Source organism: Oryx dammah, unplaced genomic scaffold (genome assembly GCF_014754425.2).
Source record: "Oryx dammah isolate SB20612 unplaced genomic scaffold, SCBI_Odam_1.1 HiC_scaffold_10, whole genome shotgun sequence".
In the NCBI taxonomy this organism is placed as follows: domain Eukaryota; kingdom Metazoa; phylum Chordata; class Mammalia; order Artiodactyla; family Bovidae; genus Oryx; species Oryx dammah.
In genome coordinates, this window is record NW_024070194.1 from 70354704 (window position 1) to 70371139 (window position 16436).

The window sequence follows — 16436 nt, forward strand, 5'->3', positions numbered from 1 at the left end:
GTGAAAAACAATTTTTAACATAATGCTTGATTCAAAGTGGGTCTCCACAAGCTAGAGAGGATCATTCCAGTTCTGTTATTTTATTTTTAATGTTTAACTTTGATTTTTTTATTTCAAGTCCCTAATAACTTGTATGCATCTAGAAGCTTTATGTGGTTTAGAGGAATATAAATGAATTACAAAAATACTTAAAAACACAAATGCTTCTTTATATTAATTTACAAATATTTTATGCTTAAAGATTTTGTAAGAAAGTGTCAATGGTGGCATCAAAATTAATCAAAATGGAAGAGGGCATTTTGCTGGAAGAGAAAGACTTAAGCTTTAATAAGAAGAGGAAAAGTGTGAAAATATTTATAACAGTTTTCTGAATTAGAAACAGATACATAACAGAGAGTGTGACTGCATGCAAGGCATAAAGCATAACAATGAATGAATACCTGCAAAACCCTCACCCCTAGCAGCGCCATCGAGACACCCCTTGGTTACTTTCTGATGGATGCTCTCCCCTCTCCACTCCACCCTATTCCAGTTAACTCCTCTTCTTCTTACTATCCTTCCCTTGTTTCCTGTACAGTTTTACTACATTTGTATGCAGTAACTTGTTTTTGAACTTTATATAAGTGGTATCATACTGTAATATCTTTCAGCTTTTTTTCCCCCCTAACATGTTTCTGGGCATCTCCTATGTCCATGCAGGTAGCTGTAGTCAGTTCATTTTCACTGTTGTAAAAATGTACCATGCTTATTTATCCATTCTCCTGGTATTGAAAGTTTTCCACTTGAGCAAATATATTTTATTTTTAAAATATTACAATGTGCGAACAAATGAATATAACTGATCTAGCTTATGCTTGTTCAAACACAGACTTAATTGATGATTCTGCATAATAAGTGTCTGGTTTTCTATTACATGAGTTAGTTTAATTCTGTGGCCTAAGAGTTTGGAATAAGATAAATATGCAATTGCTACTGAATGGTTTATTCTCTGCTGTTGCTGCTGCTCAGTCACTTCAGTCCTGTCTGACTCTGTGAGATCCCAGAGGCGGCAGCCCACCAGACTCCTCCATCCTTGGGATTCTCCAGGCAAGAACACTGGAGTGGGTTGCCATTTCCTTCTCCAATGCATGAAAGTGAAAAGTGAAAGTGAAGTCGCTCAGTCATGTCCGACTCTTAGTGACCCCATGGACTACAGCCCACCAGGCTCCTCCGCCCATGGGATTTTCCAGGCAAGAGGACTGGAGTGGGGTGCCACTGCCTTCTCCGGTTTATTCTCTACTGTCACCCAACCCCCCTCTTGCAGGTTAATTTCAGCTTGATTACAGGTGAATGGCAATGAAGTACTCATTGTGTGTATGTATATAATGAGCACAATTCACAAAAAATCTTGAAAATACCCTAAAAGTGGTTTTTAGCATTTTCCTATACTTATACATGAAAACAGCTTTATTATAAAATAGCAGATAATTCGGTTAACAGAAGTTTAATATTACAAGATACCTGATCTTTTGACATGTTACTACACAAAGGTATAAAAAATAGTATAAACAATTTTAGTCACAAATCTTTCTAATTTAACACAAATATAGATACAAGAACAGAAGCTGTGCTCCAAAGTCAAACAGGTGATGTTACTTGATATGAGAAGTATTTTAAAGATTTTTTTATTTCCAGACAACTAAGAACTCACTTTCTACTGTTTAAAAATGTTTAAACTAGAGGGAAAGACTCTTCCATATCCATGTGACAAACAAATATTGGGGGGAAAAAATAGTTCAAGGAAAACTACTGTGACATTTAAAATAAGTTCTTTTTGACTTCTCAGTGCTTCAGGTCCTTGATCCAGAAGATGGGGACACCCTAGTATTGCTTATCTTGTGAGGACAGTGAAAAGTAATTGCTAATGAGAGTTGGGTAAGTATTCAAACCACTAAATAATAACAATGAACAATAATAGAGATATACCTTTTAAAATTGACTTTACAATCCTTTTTGAGAAGATTAAAAAAAAACAAACCCAACTCTCCTCACTATAATCTCTCTAAGACTACATAACAGGGCAACTCCGGAGCTAGCATCTACAGGTCAAGTGGACAATCACTGCAGTCATCTGCCCTAATAACTCTATCCTGCAGTGAGAGCGGTCTGGAGCTGTTGGGGAGACTCTGGAAGGATAACAGAAATTTTACTCAAGGAGGCTAGTTCTGCGGAAGTGTTACGGTCATGCTGCCAAAGGTAGGGTTAGGAATTATTTACAAAACTGGTGTTTCCCTTCCTGCTTAACAATGATGACATTTGATCTGATTATTCTTTGTGAGAGGGTTTACTCAAAATGCTGATATGTGTTATAATTGACTACTAGCACTGTCATTCATCAAAGACTACCATAAATTATGATGTAAGTCCTACACTTCTAAGAAGAAAAAAAGGCCATTAAAAAAAAAAGACACATGAAGAACAACATGGAAACCAGGGTAGGAACCCGTATTTTTTTCTTTAATGTTAAATTACTGGGAGAGATTCATGTCTACTCTTACTCTTCATATAAATTCACTAAAATGTGTGAACACTATAATCCAATCTAAATAAAAGCCTGACATATTAAGAAGTAACTTCTCATTCTGTCAAACGTTGTCCATATATAACAATACTTTTTCATTTGTCAAAAAGGGAACAATAGGCAATATATGAATGATTCGGCACAAATTTATCTGCACAGTCAGAAATATCAGTTAAAATATATTTAATTGGTAGCAGAATATTAAAACATGCAGAAAAAGACAGAGTTAGAGATAATCTCTCTTTAAACAATCAATGATCTCAAGTCAACGTTTGATTGTGAAAATTTTTCAACTTGAAATAATTTCAAACCGATAGAAAAGTTCTAAGTGCTACAAATTACTCACAAATAGCTTATACCCATATTTACCAAATCAATATTTTGCTAATGCAGAACAATTGTCAGATTCTTTTAATGATATGCAAGAAAACAAATGGATCTACATTGATGTCCATTGTTTTAAAAATTCTACAGATATTAAGAGGAGTCGGGGAGACACTACAAACGCCACTCCCACTCCCTTCGCTGACGACACAAACAAATAACCCACACTTCCTACATTTCCCAGGGGAGTGACGAGCAAAACATGCCTCTCCACCAAACTCCTCTGCGGCCTCCTTTCTGCTCTAACACGTGCAAGGGTACCTGCTCCCCAGCTGGCTCAGTGGTAAAGAGCCCGTCTGGCAATGCAGGAGACCAGGGTTCAGTCCCTGGCTTGGGAAGATGCCCTGGAGTAGCAGATGGTTACCCACTTCAGTATGCTTGCCTGGGAAATTCCATGGACAGAGGAGGCTGGCAGGTTACAGTCCACAGAATCACAAGAGCCTGACCCAACTGAATGATTAACACACTTCTAAGTTATTAAAAATATTGATTCAGAATATCTTTTTTTTTAAAAGAAAAATCTTTTAAACCAGAATAATATATGCCTTTAAAGAAATACTATAATCTAAAAGCTGATGGATGTTAGGAAATTGTTTGCGTGGGCATGAAAGATTTTTATCTCATGAACTATCAGAAAATATACTTGTGCTTCTGAACTTTATAAGGACAATAAAATGCTACCTGTACTTAAAACTAGATTTCTTGTAATTTTTCAGAAACGTACATGCAGAAATTAAATTCTAGCAACAATGACACAAACTTTCCCACTGTCTAATTAGATTATGCATACTGTTTTCATAATAGATATGAAAAGATTTTAAATGGACGCTTTTCAGAAAACATCTTTCTATATATTATGTTTATTACAACCAGTTGGAGTGACTCAAAACTACTGACATTCATTCATCTACTCCTTACTCATCACTCATTTATTCGTTCACCTTCCAATTGCCTTGTAAACACCAGCAGAACAAGCACCATGTTAGGTTCTAGGAACACAGAGTCAAATGAGACATGACTTCCCATCCTGAAGAAGCCACCACACGGCGTGGCTATCAAGTCAAGTGCTGTGGCAGGCACCGGCATACGGCACACAAGCTGTCACATCCAGGGACATGGGAACAGAAACCCTGAGGTAACCAGAGAGGAAGCTCGATGGAAACTGCCTCTGGGGCCTGTTTCCAGAGCCACAACTTGACCTAGCAGAGCCCACTGACTTTCTCAGACCTGAGTCTCCCCATCTGCAAAATATGAGACTGACATCTGACTCCTGCTTCAAAGAACTGAAGATTTCTAATATTAGGGCCATCTCTACATGCAGGGGGTGCTCTACAGGGCAGGACAGAGCCCTTTCTGCCCCTAAATATCTCTCTGATCACACGCCTCAGAGCTTGGCCTTCTGACCACTTGATTCATGTCTTGGATAAGGGCTTTATTTTTAAAAATGCTGCTGCCAAAATGTTTTTAAGAGTGTAAACCTGACAAATGATTGAGTCTACCCTACTTTTTGAGGTAAGGAGACTCTGAGTAAGTGAAACTTCAGTGAAGCAATTTGATGGAATGCTGAGGATGGAGAGGATCTGGTACCCTGGGTGCTCTGAGGAGGGCCAGGCTTTAGTGCGATGCTATGGGGCTAGGACAAAGAACTTGGGCAGCTGGAGAATGACAGGCAGACATGGGACACCTTGGAAATGCAGGAAGAGCAGCAGCATTAAAACCACCCAGTCCAGCCAACATTTTCTCTTAGTTCCAAATGAGGCCAAAAAAATTTTTTGCATCCCATCTGTCTCTTCATAAGATACTTTAAAAATTGTCCTGTCTATAACGTGACTGAAATTAGACCCTTTAAAACACAGCTCAACATGTATGAGTGGATAGGTATTTTAAAACCAAGCTATTTACCTGAAAAAGAAATGAAATTACTAGCAAAGACAAGACAATTAGGCCATGACAATTCATATAGTACAACCAATCAATAACACAATAAATTAATAGTAGAGTGAAGGTGATGCATTACAATACCTATATATACACTGACCTGCAGAAAAGCACTTTTTTCACTAACATTTGGCACAATAAAAAACTAAAATGCTATATAAGCAGGCCAACCTGAAATGACACCTGGTATTATAAATGGCCTAATCTATATGTTAATAGTGTTGTATCACATAACTGCAGCCAGGCCAAGATAACAGTATGACTTTGGGGTTTCTATGGCTACATCCTGGGCAAGCGCGCCTAAAAGGGCTGGCTGCTGACACCACACGGGTGCTCTGAGTGCTTCTTCTGGGTTATTTATGATATGATTTATGATAACGACAACATCTCCTATTTTCTCTCCTCCTCAGATACAATAAATTGCTATCGTTAATCACCCTTCTTGGTGCAACTATGATTACAACAGTGTAATAGGGCCTAGCTATGGCAATATTGCGGATTTTTTTTTGAAAGAAATAAATACAAGGAGATCTCTTCAGACAACGTCAATATCTCTAATATTTTAATCATCTGCCTTTAAGTCTTTCAGAATAAATTCTATTACAACTAAGATTCCATATCCCAAGATGTAAGCCTTTCGTGCAGATCAAATCCAAGATCGAGCCCCACACATTCACAAGCCACTCCCACCAGGACATTCTTATACTCACGACAGTAAGACTATGCACAGGGTATGAAATCCTTTCTGAGACAGATGACAGCAGCTGTTGCTCTCCTGTAGCAATGAGGCTAATCTTACTGCTGATTCTCCATCCCCAGAGCTAGTCAAACAAGGCAAATCAGCCAGTGGTCTATCAGAAGGGAAGACAGAGACTAGAATTTCTGCCATCATGCAGATGTATGTGACTTGCCTTTGCCAGTCATTGCTGGTGTGGTTGCTTAGTCTTTCTGAATTTCTTTTCCTTTCTTGTCCACTCCACACAACAGTCAGCACTGCCTCTTTGGCTTCTGAGTATCAGAGGGACCCCTTCCTCCCCGCCCCAATGCCCTTTCTATGGGTGACTTTGGGTCTCGCCAGGATGTGGAGCCTACTTGATCTGGATGGCTGCGTGACTTGCTCTGGCTGATGAATCAGTGTTGGCAACAGTGACGCGAGCAGAGGACTGAAAACCACTTGCAGACTGGGGCTTGCCCTCCTGCTGCTCCTGGGAGACCTGCAAACCCCTAGTGCGAATGAGCCTGGGTTAGACTCTGGGAGTTGAGAAACACATCGCTCAGAGCCCTGGTCACACCTGTCAGACATACAAGGGAGGCCATCGATCACCAGCTGATGGCAAAAGTATATCCATGCCCAGCAGAAGAACCGCACTGCTGAGCCAACCCCAAATGCCAACTCGCAGGATTATGAGTGAGTAAACAGTTGTAATTTCAAGCCACTAGTCTCTGAGGTAGCTTGCCACTTAGCAACATGTTAACTATGTGTTCACACGAACAGTAGATTTGTGTGATGTGGTGGTTATATTCTACAAAGGGGCTGCAAATACTAAATTAGTGAAAACTGAACCGCTCTTCCCAGAGGAAAGACAAGGCTAGGTTCCTCAGAGGCTCTGGTCACACTTCTGACAGCAGATCAATACATAATCTTGTTTCATGTGTGTTTCTGTCTAAAGGCATCTCATTTAATATATGTGTGGATTCACTCACAGGGAGCTCACTGCCAATGGCTCTGTAACCACGACTGCATGGAGCTGCTCTGTTCTCACCATGTAGCACAGCACAGCCCTCTTGCATTTGGGAACGCCAGCCAGCATCCTGCCTGGGGGCCACTTTGGAGAGCAAAGTCACCGACAACAAGCCAAAAATGCAAGAAGCATGGCAACAAATACACTGAGAAAGCACGCCTGTCAACAGTCTGAGCTGAAATAAGAAGGCAGGGTGTCACCATGTGGGACTCAGTTAGAAACATGCACAGCCCAATGTCCTGCCAGCCATGCACCTGCCCACGAATGACCAAAAACAGTGGTGGTGGAGGTGAAAGCGGGAGGGCAGGAGGGTAAGGAGTGTCACAAGGTAAAGACCATTTCCTTCCTTCCTTCCTTCCTTCACCCAGCAAATGTTTATTATGATCAATACACAGCAGCCCACACGAACCCAAGTAAACAAAAGACAAGGTTTCCCTTCCCAGAGACTTCACATGTCGGTAGAGTGGACAGGCAACCAATACGTGTAAACAATATTTCATAGTGATTAAGTGCTCAGAAGTTCATGAAACAGGGTCACAGGTCCGGGGAGGGAAAGGGCTATTTTAGACAGAACATTCACTGAGGAAGTGACATATTGGCTGAGACCAGATTCCTGAGAAAATAACAGTTTTCTAGCCCACTCAGGGGGAAAAATGCTAAAGGACTAGTCAGATTTAACACAACCACACTCAATAGAAAATCAATTATTATATGAAATTACACACATGTAGAAAGTCACTGAGCTTGCACATCAGCACTGCTTTCCCAGTTTACACGGTGAAGCAAACAGACGCATGCCAGAGGCCAACGTACTTAATGAAAGTGGATCAAGAAAGGATGTTTATCCCTGGGATGGTACCTCATTCTGTTTTGCACAGTTTGCTACCATAAAAATAAAGTAAAAAATAAGAACTACATTTAAGTAGTTGATGATTGATGCTATGCTTTTACATTGCACAGGCTTCAAGGTAGGCAGTATACATGCTTTTAACCAAACCTTTATTCTAACGCAGGGTTGTCCCTGTGCTCTAAATGACCTTGACAAAATTCTGGAAGAAATATCCCAAGACCTGGGGCTCTGAAGCTATTTCAGAATTAGCTCTGAATAATTGTCCCACAATATGAGTTTCTTGATTAATTGCTTCAGATAAGGTCTCCTTTTCGTCGCGGCCTCCAGTGGCTCCCTCTAGCTCCCATAATCACTTTTGTCTCATTCTTCTGAACCCTGGAAGGCCAAGAGAAAAATCAGAGATACACCAATTCCATTACTCGAGGATTAGCTAAGAGATAACCCTTTGTATTCCATTACTGACCATTATTTGAGTAATTATTCAGTAACTTCCATGCGTCTGAAAGATGCACTAATTGTTTTCTGAGGCTCACTGCTGCTCTGCACCAGACAAATTGTGAATGCCGTGTTCTTTAACCCCACAAATCTACATTTGGGTCACAGGAGAAAAATGGCTAGTAACTTGTACTGGATTTCCTTTTTCTTGGATTTCTTTCGCTACCTGAAAAAGAAAAGCTGAAACAACAACAATTAGTCTGCTGAAGGTCTTACTGACTAAACAGAAAATTAGGACTCTATCTTTGACCAGATTTCTGTCTTGCAAGAGTCAGATTTCTGCATAATTTAGACAGAAAATTGGCAGAGGATGGCTGTTCCATCTAATTTCAGCAAAATTCGTATTCAGCCACCTGAATTTTTGGCAGTAGTCCAATATATTTATCCAAAGCAATAAGTAGACAGAAAATAAAAAGAAAACAATCATGTCTAAATAAGTTAGTTTCTCTCTTTACCTCTGTTTTCTCTCACACACACCAACATAAAAAAAAAAAAGTGGGTAACTTAAAAGCATATTTCATGAATGGATTCACAGTCTTGTGTTCTCTAGTTAGTATCAAATGCAGACAGAACAAGAAAATCCACCCAATTTTTAAAGTACAAAGAACCCGAGGATGGTCAACAGACTCAAACATTGTCTACAAAGGGGGAATGTGTCTTTTTTCATTGCTTATCCTCCAAATAAAGCACATCAGTTATGTCAGCTCTTGATTACCCCTTACTAACAGATGGGAATGATAGAGACAGTGATTCCAAATTCACTAGAAACTGCTTTGGAATGCATCCTGAAGAAAGTGGAAAACCCAAAGAGCTCGTGTTTGCTTACCTTTCGTTTCTTCTAGAACTCTCGTAGGCACCAGGAAAACAAACAAAAAACCCAAGAGGCACAAATCATGCTTCTGATTTATCAAGCACCTACCATCTGCAAGCTTTGAGCTCAGGGAAAACTGGGAAGTGTCTGAGTTTGGCAGCAAAAGGGGGGCTTCCATTCACCAGTCTGCTGTGCACCTACTATACACTGGGCACCGGGCCCTAAGGACTGAAGCAAAAGACCTTCCAAATGTTCACCTATGGGAAAGTTACAAGTTGAGAAACACGTGTATCATTTAAAATAAGACAGTTTGCAACAATAAAAAATAAGCAGCATGCCAAGGCTCTCGGAAACAAACAGGAAGAGCAGCACCGGCCAACACAAAGTAAATGTGAGCGAATCCAGGGGAGGTGGTCTGCTTCCGGCAGTGGCCCCCGAGGCTGCAGCCGGTGAGCCCGTGCAGAGAAGACCTGCCTGCCAGCCCCACCTCTCCAACCTCCTACTCTCTCCATCTCTCTGAGGCCATCAGAGAGATACTTGCAAGCCTTTATTTGTCAGATTGCGATCCAGAAGAAGAACCAGGAGGCGAGCCTGACATTTGGTTTTTGGCTCCAGGAGCCTAGAAAAGCCACAGTCCAGAGCCTGGGCACAGTACTTAGCAGGCTCATGGGTCAAAAAGAACAAAACCTAACTGACACGTGGTCTCAGCAGAACCCCAAGAGCCACTGTGTTGAGAACAGACTTGGTGGGGACAGGGGGAGTCAGGGGCACAGAGAAAAGCTGGGTGGCAATCATGGTGGGTGTCCCAGGGGTGGGGGAATGACTGGGGCCTGAGTCAGGTGATGGAGACCATGACTGGTGGTCACAGTCCTGTTGAGAGAAGAAGATTCTAGAAGTGTCTTTTGAGGGGGCAGCAAACGGAAGGGGGTGTATAATGTTTCTAAATATTTTCAGTTAGCTGCCAGGATTTGAGAATCCAGAAATGTCAAGAAAATAAAAACCTAAAGATCTCAATGTTCTGCCTTTCCAAAAACATCAGATTTAGAGCCCTACAGCCTCATCCCCAGGAGGCTATAACCCACTATATCCTCATCCCCATGGGGCCACTTTACGGTCACCATATCCCCAGCTCCTCGCAGGATCTCCACCTGCAGCCCCCACTGGGAAGCCTGGACAGACTGGCCCCCAAGATAGTCTCTGTTGGCATAACCTAGGACTTGGTTAGAATCCTTGAAGTTTTCTCTAGAACCTGGTTTAACTAAAGAAAGACAAAGCTTAGGGTTTATAGGCACATCAACATGAATATCCTGTTCACATCAGCATGGTCCTGTTATCATTCAAACACATAAATACAACATCATACAAACACATAAAGACACTAAAAAGTGTTTCTGGCTGAAAAATAAGTGCTATAATTTTAGGCTGAAAAAAATCCTGAACTCCCAGAGATGAGTCTTATAAATATGCCAATAAAATCCAATTAAAGCAAATGGATCAAAAATATATTTGATAATAAAATGTTTACCTTAAAGTATCTCTTCAGATAAGTAATATTTGTTGACTCACTGTATATGGGAAACCCCATAGAGAATTATAAAAGGCAAGGTATGTATCACCATGGGTGTCTGAGGCTGACTCCTTTTCTCTGACTCTCAAAGGGATTTCTTCCAAAACAGAATTATGAATTATAAGAATGTAACTAATAGAACACTACAGAGCTTAATAAAAGCGTCAACCTGCCACTTTTTGAAATATAACTGAAGAGGAATCATACGACATGACCCCATTTGTGAAGAAACTGACCTCAGAACCAATGTTCGTGACTCCCTGAAGCTATACTCGATGTGACACTTTTGGGGGAAGTGACAAGAAGTAATTGAAATGGACCTATGAAAACAAAAAAATGCTCTAAAGTTAAATGCTATTTAAGAAAGCAGGAACACAGTGCCACGTTCCTCATATATTCTTGTCCTTCTTCTTCACTCCTTACAAATACGTTCACAATCCTCGAACACGAAACACCCAAGATCTCAAAAACTCAGACAACAGGCATTTTCCAGCCCCAAGAAATTCAGTCTAGCAGGGAAGACACACAAGAAAATGAGAACTCAGGGAAGCTAGGGAACCATCAGAGTACAGAAGAGGGTGCTCAGTCCTTTGGTAAATCGTTCCAAAAAAGGAGTTTTTCCCTGATTATTCCAGTTCACCACTTATTTACTCTTCAACTCTTTCCTAAGTGCCCCAACCACTTGCCTGAAATGCCCTTCGCTGGTTCCTTGTAACTTCCTCACCTCTCACTACAGACTCCTCTTCCTGCCCGCCCTTTAGATGAGTAAATGCTGATCACACTTCCTTTTTTCTGAAATTCTCTTTTGCTATATTCAGTTCAACTTCAGTTTAACAGATACTAATTTATATCTGGCAGCCTCTTTGAGAAGGTGGAGACTATCTAGTAATCTCTCTGTATCTTGTACCTTGAACTGCCCGTGAAGGTTTGTTAACAAAGGAAATAAGTATCCAGTGTCAGTACTTGTTGCCTGAGGGTCTAGGATCAGTTGGCAAAATTAAACTGCAGGATGTACAATGTTGTCATCATCTAAGATTTGAAAACATGGGCTCTTAATATTCCATTCTGAAGACTTGAAGTTATAATTACCATCTTATGTTTTAGAACCACCATGATAATCCATGTTTTGTTTATTTATAAAGTCTTCTTGTAATTAGAAATGTGGAATAATTGAGGGTGTGCTCTGATGGTCTATGAGAACTTAGCTTGGGAGCTGAAATTCCCTGGACCCAAGTCCACAGTGAATCATAGTTTCAAGTATCCACAGAAGGTCTCTCCCAGGGTGAGAAAGAGGACTCTGTTGTAAATGAACTTTACAGTCAACAGAAACATAAACAGCATAGTGATTAAGAACGGATTTCTTGGGGTTCGAGGCCCAAGTCTGCCACGGATTAGCAGCAGCACCTGACTTCTTCATGCTCTGGTACGTCATCAGTAAAGTGGGAATGATAATAAAACCAACTATGAGTTACTGAGAGAAGCAAAATAAATGAGAAAATGCATGATACATAATAAATGCTCGATACATTTTAACTTACATGAGTTACTAGGTGAATTAATCAAGTATAACACCTAAATTAAAAAAAAGAAGAAGAAAACCAAAAATAACCAGAAGAGCCAGGCGATGCTACGGTTAATATGAGCTGGTGATGGACACATCAGGTTCTCCATGTTATTAATATATCTGTGGTGCTACCACAGGTTTGGTAGACAGTTCTGGAAAGGGAAAGTTGTGGGATTTCTAAAGATAAAGACCTGTTTCCCCAGTAGATATTAACATATTACATGTGCTACAAAAATACAACTCCCATATTTTCCCATGTTAATTGTACAGTATTAAGAAAATGGATATTAGCATTATGCATATTTATAGTATTATTAACTATAAAAATAATTATTCAAAATTACTTTTCTAGACGAACTTTGTTTCTTAGGGAATACATGACCTTCACAACCCATTCATTGATGGTCAAGAATCAGTTACACATAATTCAAGTAGGTATATATTTGTCCATCTTTTTCCTTTTCTATCTACTGACTCCTACCTAAAAGTCTTGCCTATGTAACTGTTAGCCTTTTAGAATTTCTCTTAAGCTATATCCTTTATATTTACACAAAAATTTAATTTCTTACTTGGGTTTCTCATGTTGGGTGATATTTTTACATTGGGTTTATTTCTCCCCCCCCTTTTTTTTTTGCATCTTATTATTTTAGATCACTATGAAATTAAGCCCAATTCTTCAATGAATATAAACAGTATTCTATACTCTTATTTATTGGTAATGTATTGTTTAAATAATATAGGCTTATTATCTCAGAAAAGTAGAAAACACAGATAAGCAATGTGGAACATCAAAACAAAACAAAGCAAAACAAAATGCCACACATAATCCTAAATCCCAGAGGAATCACTTCCTCGTGCTGGTCTTAATTCACACAGTCATCCTTAACTGGAAAGGACTGAATTGATAACAATAATAGAGACTGTGGAAGAACGTGATCAAAAATAGAGAAGAAATTTACATCTCTCAATTAATGAAAATGAAGAGATTCTTGTAGTTCTAGTTACAGGAAGACCTGTCTCAATAGAAAACATTTTCCAGTCAATAAGAGATTGTGGAAGAATGCGGTCAAAAACAGAGAAAAAAATTTACATCTCTCAATTAATGAAAATGAAGACATTTCTGTAGTTCTAGTTACAGGAAGACCTGCTGCCGCTGCCGCTAAGTCACTTCAGTCGTGTCCGACTCTGTGTGACCCCACAGACAGCAGCCCACAAGGCTCCCCGTCCCTTGGATTCTATCTTGGTATAAAACATTTTCTAATGTTTAGAAATTAAATTTCTTCTGAGTGGAATAAAATGCAGAAAGAGAAAAATCTGAAAGGCAAAAAAAAAAAAAGCCTTCCTTAACTATGCACTGCAGAACAAATGTAGTTTTATTACATTAAATTCAAGTTTATGAGAATTTTGCTTATGGTTACTAAAGACTGCTTATGATAACTAAACATTGCAAACAGTGCAAACAAATGGGAAACTCTAAAAAACAATTCTCCTTTGGAGATGAAAATATTATCAACAATTCTCCTTTGGAGATGAAAATATTATCATAAGCACACGCCTTCAACTACATGGTGTAACCTATTTTATGCCTACTTCGCTAGAGGTCAAGCATCCAAAAGAAAGAAAGAAAGAAAGAAAAATCCTGATTTTCTAGATTTTTCAGACAGTTCTATGAAACTGAAAACAAAAGCTACTAAATAATAACTACCTGCCAAACAAGATCATTTGCATTTCCTGGTAAGAGAAAGGGAGCCAGTCTTGGGTTGTTACCCAGATAACTGTGGGTAGACAGGTCTTCAAAAGCCATTAGAATATTAGTTTTTATCTGTTCTAAGTCACAGTTATTAACACAAAGGCAGTCCCACAAGCTTTGCTTGCCCACATAGGAATTACACCAGTTATTATTTATAATGACATCCTTGAGTCAGCAGGTGAAGTATGTTTGGATGGAGTACTCCAGTATTAAGAAATTAATACAATGCATAATACAATTTGGAAATGTCCATGATGCATTCTAATGGCATTTCTGACACAAAAGTAAGATTTCATGGAAAATCCATTTATGGAACCCCACCCCCCAATACCTAAGATTCAGGTCAAGGGTAATTCTGTTGTGTATAAATATTTTAATTAGCTCATTTGACTGCTACTGAGTGCTTCCTGTACCTTGGGCGGGCACTGTTCTAGGTGTTGGGGACCCTGTGAGGAAGTCAAGGACACATGTGGAGTCTTGACTGGCCAGGGACCCACAGGGTCACACACAGGAGGAGACGTGAACTTCTGTGTTCAACTTTGAGGGCAGAACACAATTCCTCCAAAGATCAATAAAGAACTACAATTCTCGGCAATTAATAATACATTTAAGAAGTAAAAATGAATCAACATAAGAGGTGCTTTACCCCAAGGCTCACGGGAAGCTTGCTACGTTGCCAGTATTAGTTCACACCTCAGTGGCCTCCTCGGGGGTACAACTGGGTGCCCTATACATTCAAACAAGTTAATTTTGAAAAAATTATTTATCTAGTTTGAGTGGAACAGTAGTAAGATAAGCAGCAGGAAACTAAATCGACATGATTACTCAAAAAGCAGACTCTTCAGCAAACTTACCTTTTCAGTGAGATTTGGACATACTCATGTCCTTTGATAGAATGAAAGTAACAAGACAACTAGAAAACTAGGATTTCTCCTCAAAGTTTTAATTCGGATTTCCCTCCTCTTCACCCTTTGCCCCCCAAAAGAATAGACAGTTGCACTGGGGTACAGGTTATGGGTGTTTTTCTTTTATACTTTCCAATCTTTCTTTAATGCTGTGCATTTTCAAAAAGAAAAAAATAACCTGAATAGAGTTTTAAAGAATACTTCATCGCTTACAGGGTCACCACCAAGAGAGTATACTCTCCACTTGTCCCAAAACAAATGACTTTGGTGTTGAAAAAGGTTAACGAGAAAGGAAGTAGACATAGTCCCGTGAAGCTGTGTGAATGACCCACACGCCTGACTTCTGTGTTTGTTATGGTTTGATAGGCAGGTCAGTGGGCTTAACGACCAAGGCTAGAAGGGAATTTCAAATTCCTGAATGATAAACGAAGCACAGACACTAGGGCAGACCAGTTTCCTGACAGGGCAAAGTGCATAAGACTGCTTGGATGTACTTTAAAATCAGAACATGCTAGCAGATAAGTGTCACTTTCTTCAGTGTTTTTATACCAATATATTTTCTCATCAAGTCAGCACAAAATGAAACAAACTTCATGTACAAGAAAACCAGCTTTGGCTTCTGCATCCCTCCTCGCCTCTCAAACACCCTTGCACGAAGTACAAAATAGTAATTAATAAACGCTAAGCATGAGCTACTCAAACTTCCTCACACTGACAGAGAAAGGAATTTTTAAAATAAAATTATAGCTAAATATTGTGAACTGCATAATTCAACTGTCCTAGTTTTAACGTTTCTATCAAATTTCATAAACTTTAAGTATGAAATATACTTTATACCTTGGAGTGGTCCTTTATTTTTAAAATGAAAATAAACAGTTTGTTATCACATCACATCAAATGTCAACTTTATAGATTTCTTGTTTGAGATATCTAACCTTGGCTTTTGTATAAAGAACCAATCACATGTGCAAAAATTTAATTCTCCTCCCAATTATTCAAATACAATGAACTATCAACTATAGTAGTATTTGTATAGTGAATCCAAAAAACTGGGGAAGAGGGTCCACATTTTATTTTTATTTAAAGTAGGAAGGTATTCCTTAAAAATATATATTATCATGCATCAACTACTGTATTTAATTCAGGATGAACATTAAGTCAACAAGGGACTAATGTGACAACTAGAGGTGGAAGGAAAAGACAAGATTTGTTCTTACTACACAGAAAACACAGTAATACTAACTCCAAAAATAAGAAGAAAGAAGAAAATAATGAATGAAGCTCATTCAGACTGCTTTAAACATAAAGATTTGGTAAACACGAGAAAAATTAAATTAGTTTTCATGCAAGTAATATTACAGATTACAGTAATAAACAAAGCCCTCCTCCAAAGTACACAGGAGTCCATTTTCATGACATACACACACAGAACCCATGACAAAGAGGTTAATAAACAGACACATAAACCATATATTATTACTTAAGATGTGACACAAAGCAATTTTCAATTACATCTGATACTCTGCTCCTGCAGACTCTTTATTTTGGTTCATACAGCGTGAATCAAGGATATAAAATGTCAGCCTTCAACCTGAACTGTCTTGCTGTTGGAGATTTCTGTCATAATCATAATAGGATTTAGACAAAGACGCTCATTTTAATGATTTGGGTTTACTCACCTAGAAAGAAAAAACTTTTAATAAAGGTAGTATGAGGAAATAACTGTTGGATAGGCTGACCAGAAATCTTATATGGAAGATTTACACATATTAAAAGAACCTAATGTTACTAAGTGGTTTAAATGTATATGCTAGGAGATACAAGTTTCCTAATAAGCCTATTATTTATGACAGAACAATACACTGCTCCA

The 16436-nt window shown here is 39.0% G+C and overlaps 1 protein-coding gene across 2 annotated transcripts in view; it reads right to left on the reverse strand.

Annotated features, from left to right (window-relative positions):
- TAF3 (TATA-box binding protein associated factor 3) overlaps positions 1-16436 on the reverse strand; it is a 119088-nt gene that overhangs the window by 35732 nt on the left and 66920 nt on the right. Inside the window, exon 1 of one of the 2 annotated variants that reach the window (XM_040248237.1) lies at positions 8796-9088. The exons of the other annotated variant lie outside the window; for it this stretch is intronic. Within the exon in view, the coding sequence (XP_040104171.1) occupies positions 8796-8958 (163 nt within the window). The 5' untranslated portion in view covers positions 8959-9088. Of the gene's footprint in view, positions 1-8795; positions 9089-16436 lie in introns of those variants that run through there. 2 annotated transcript variants of the gene reach the window in all.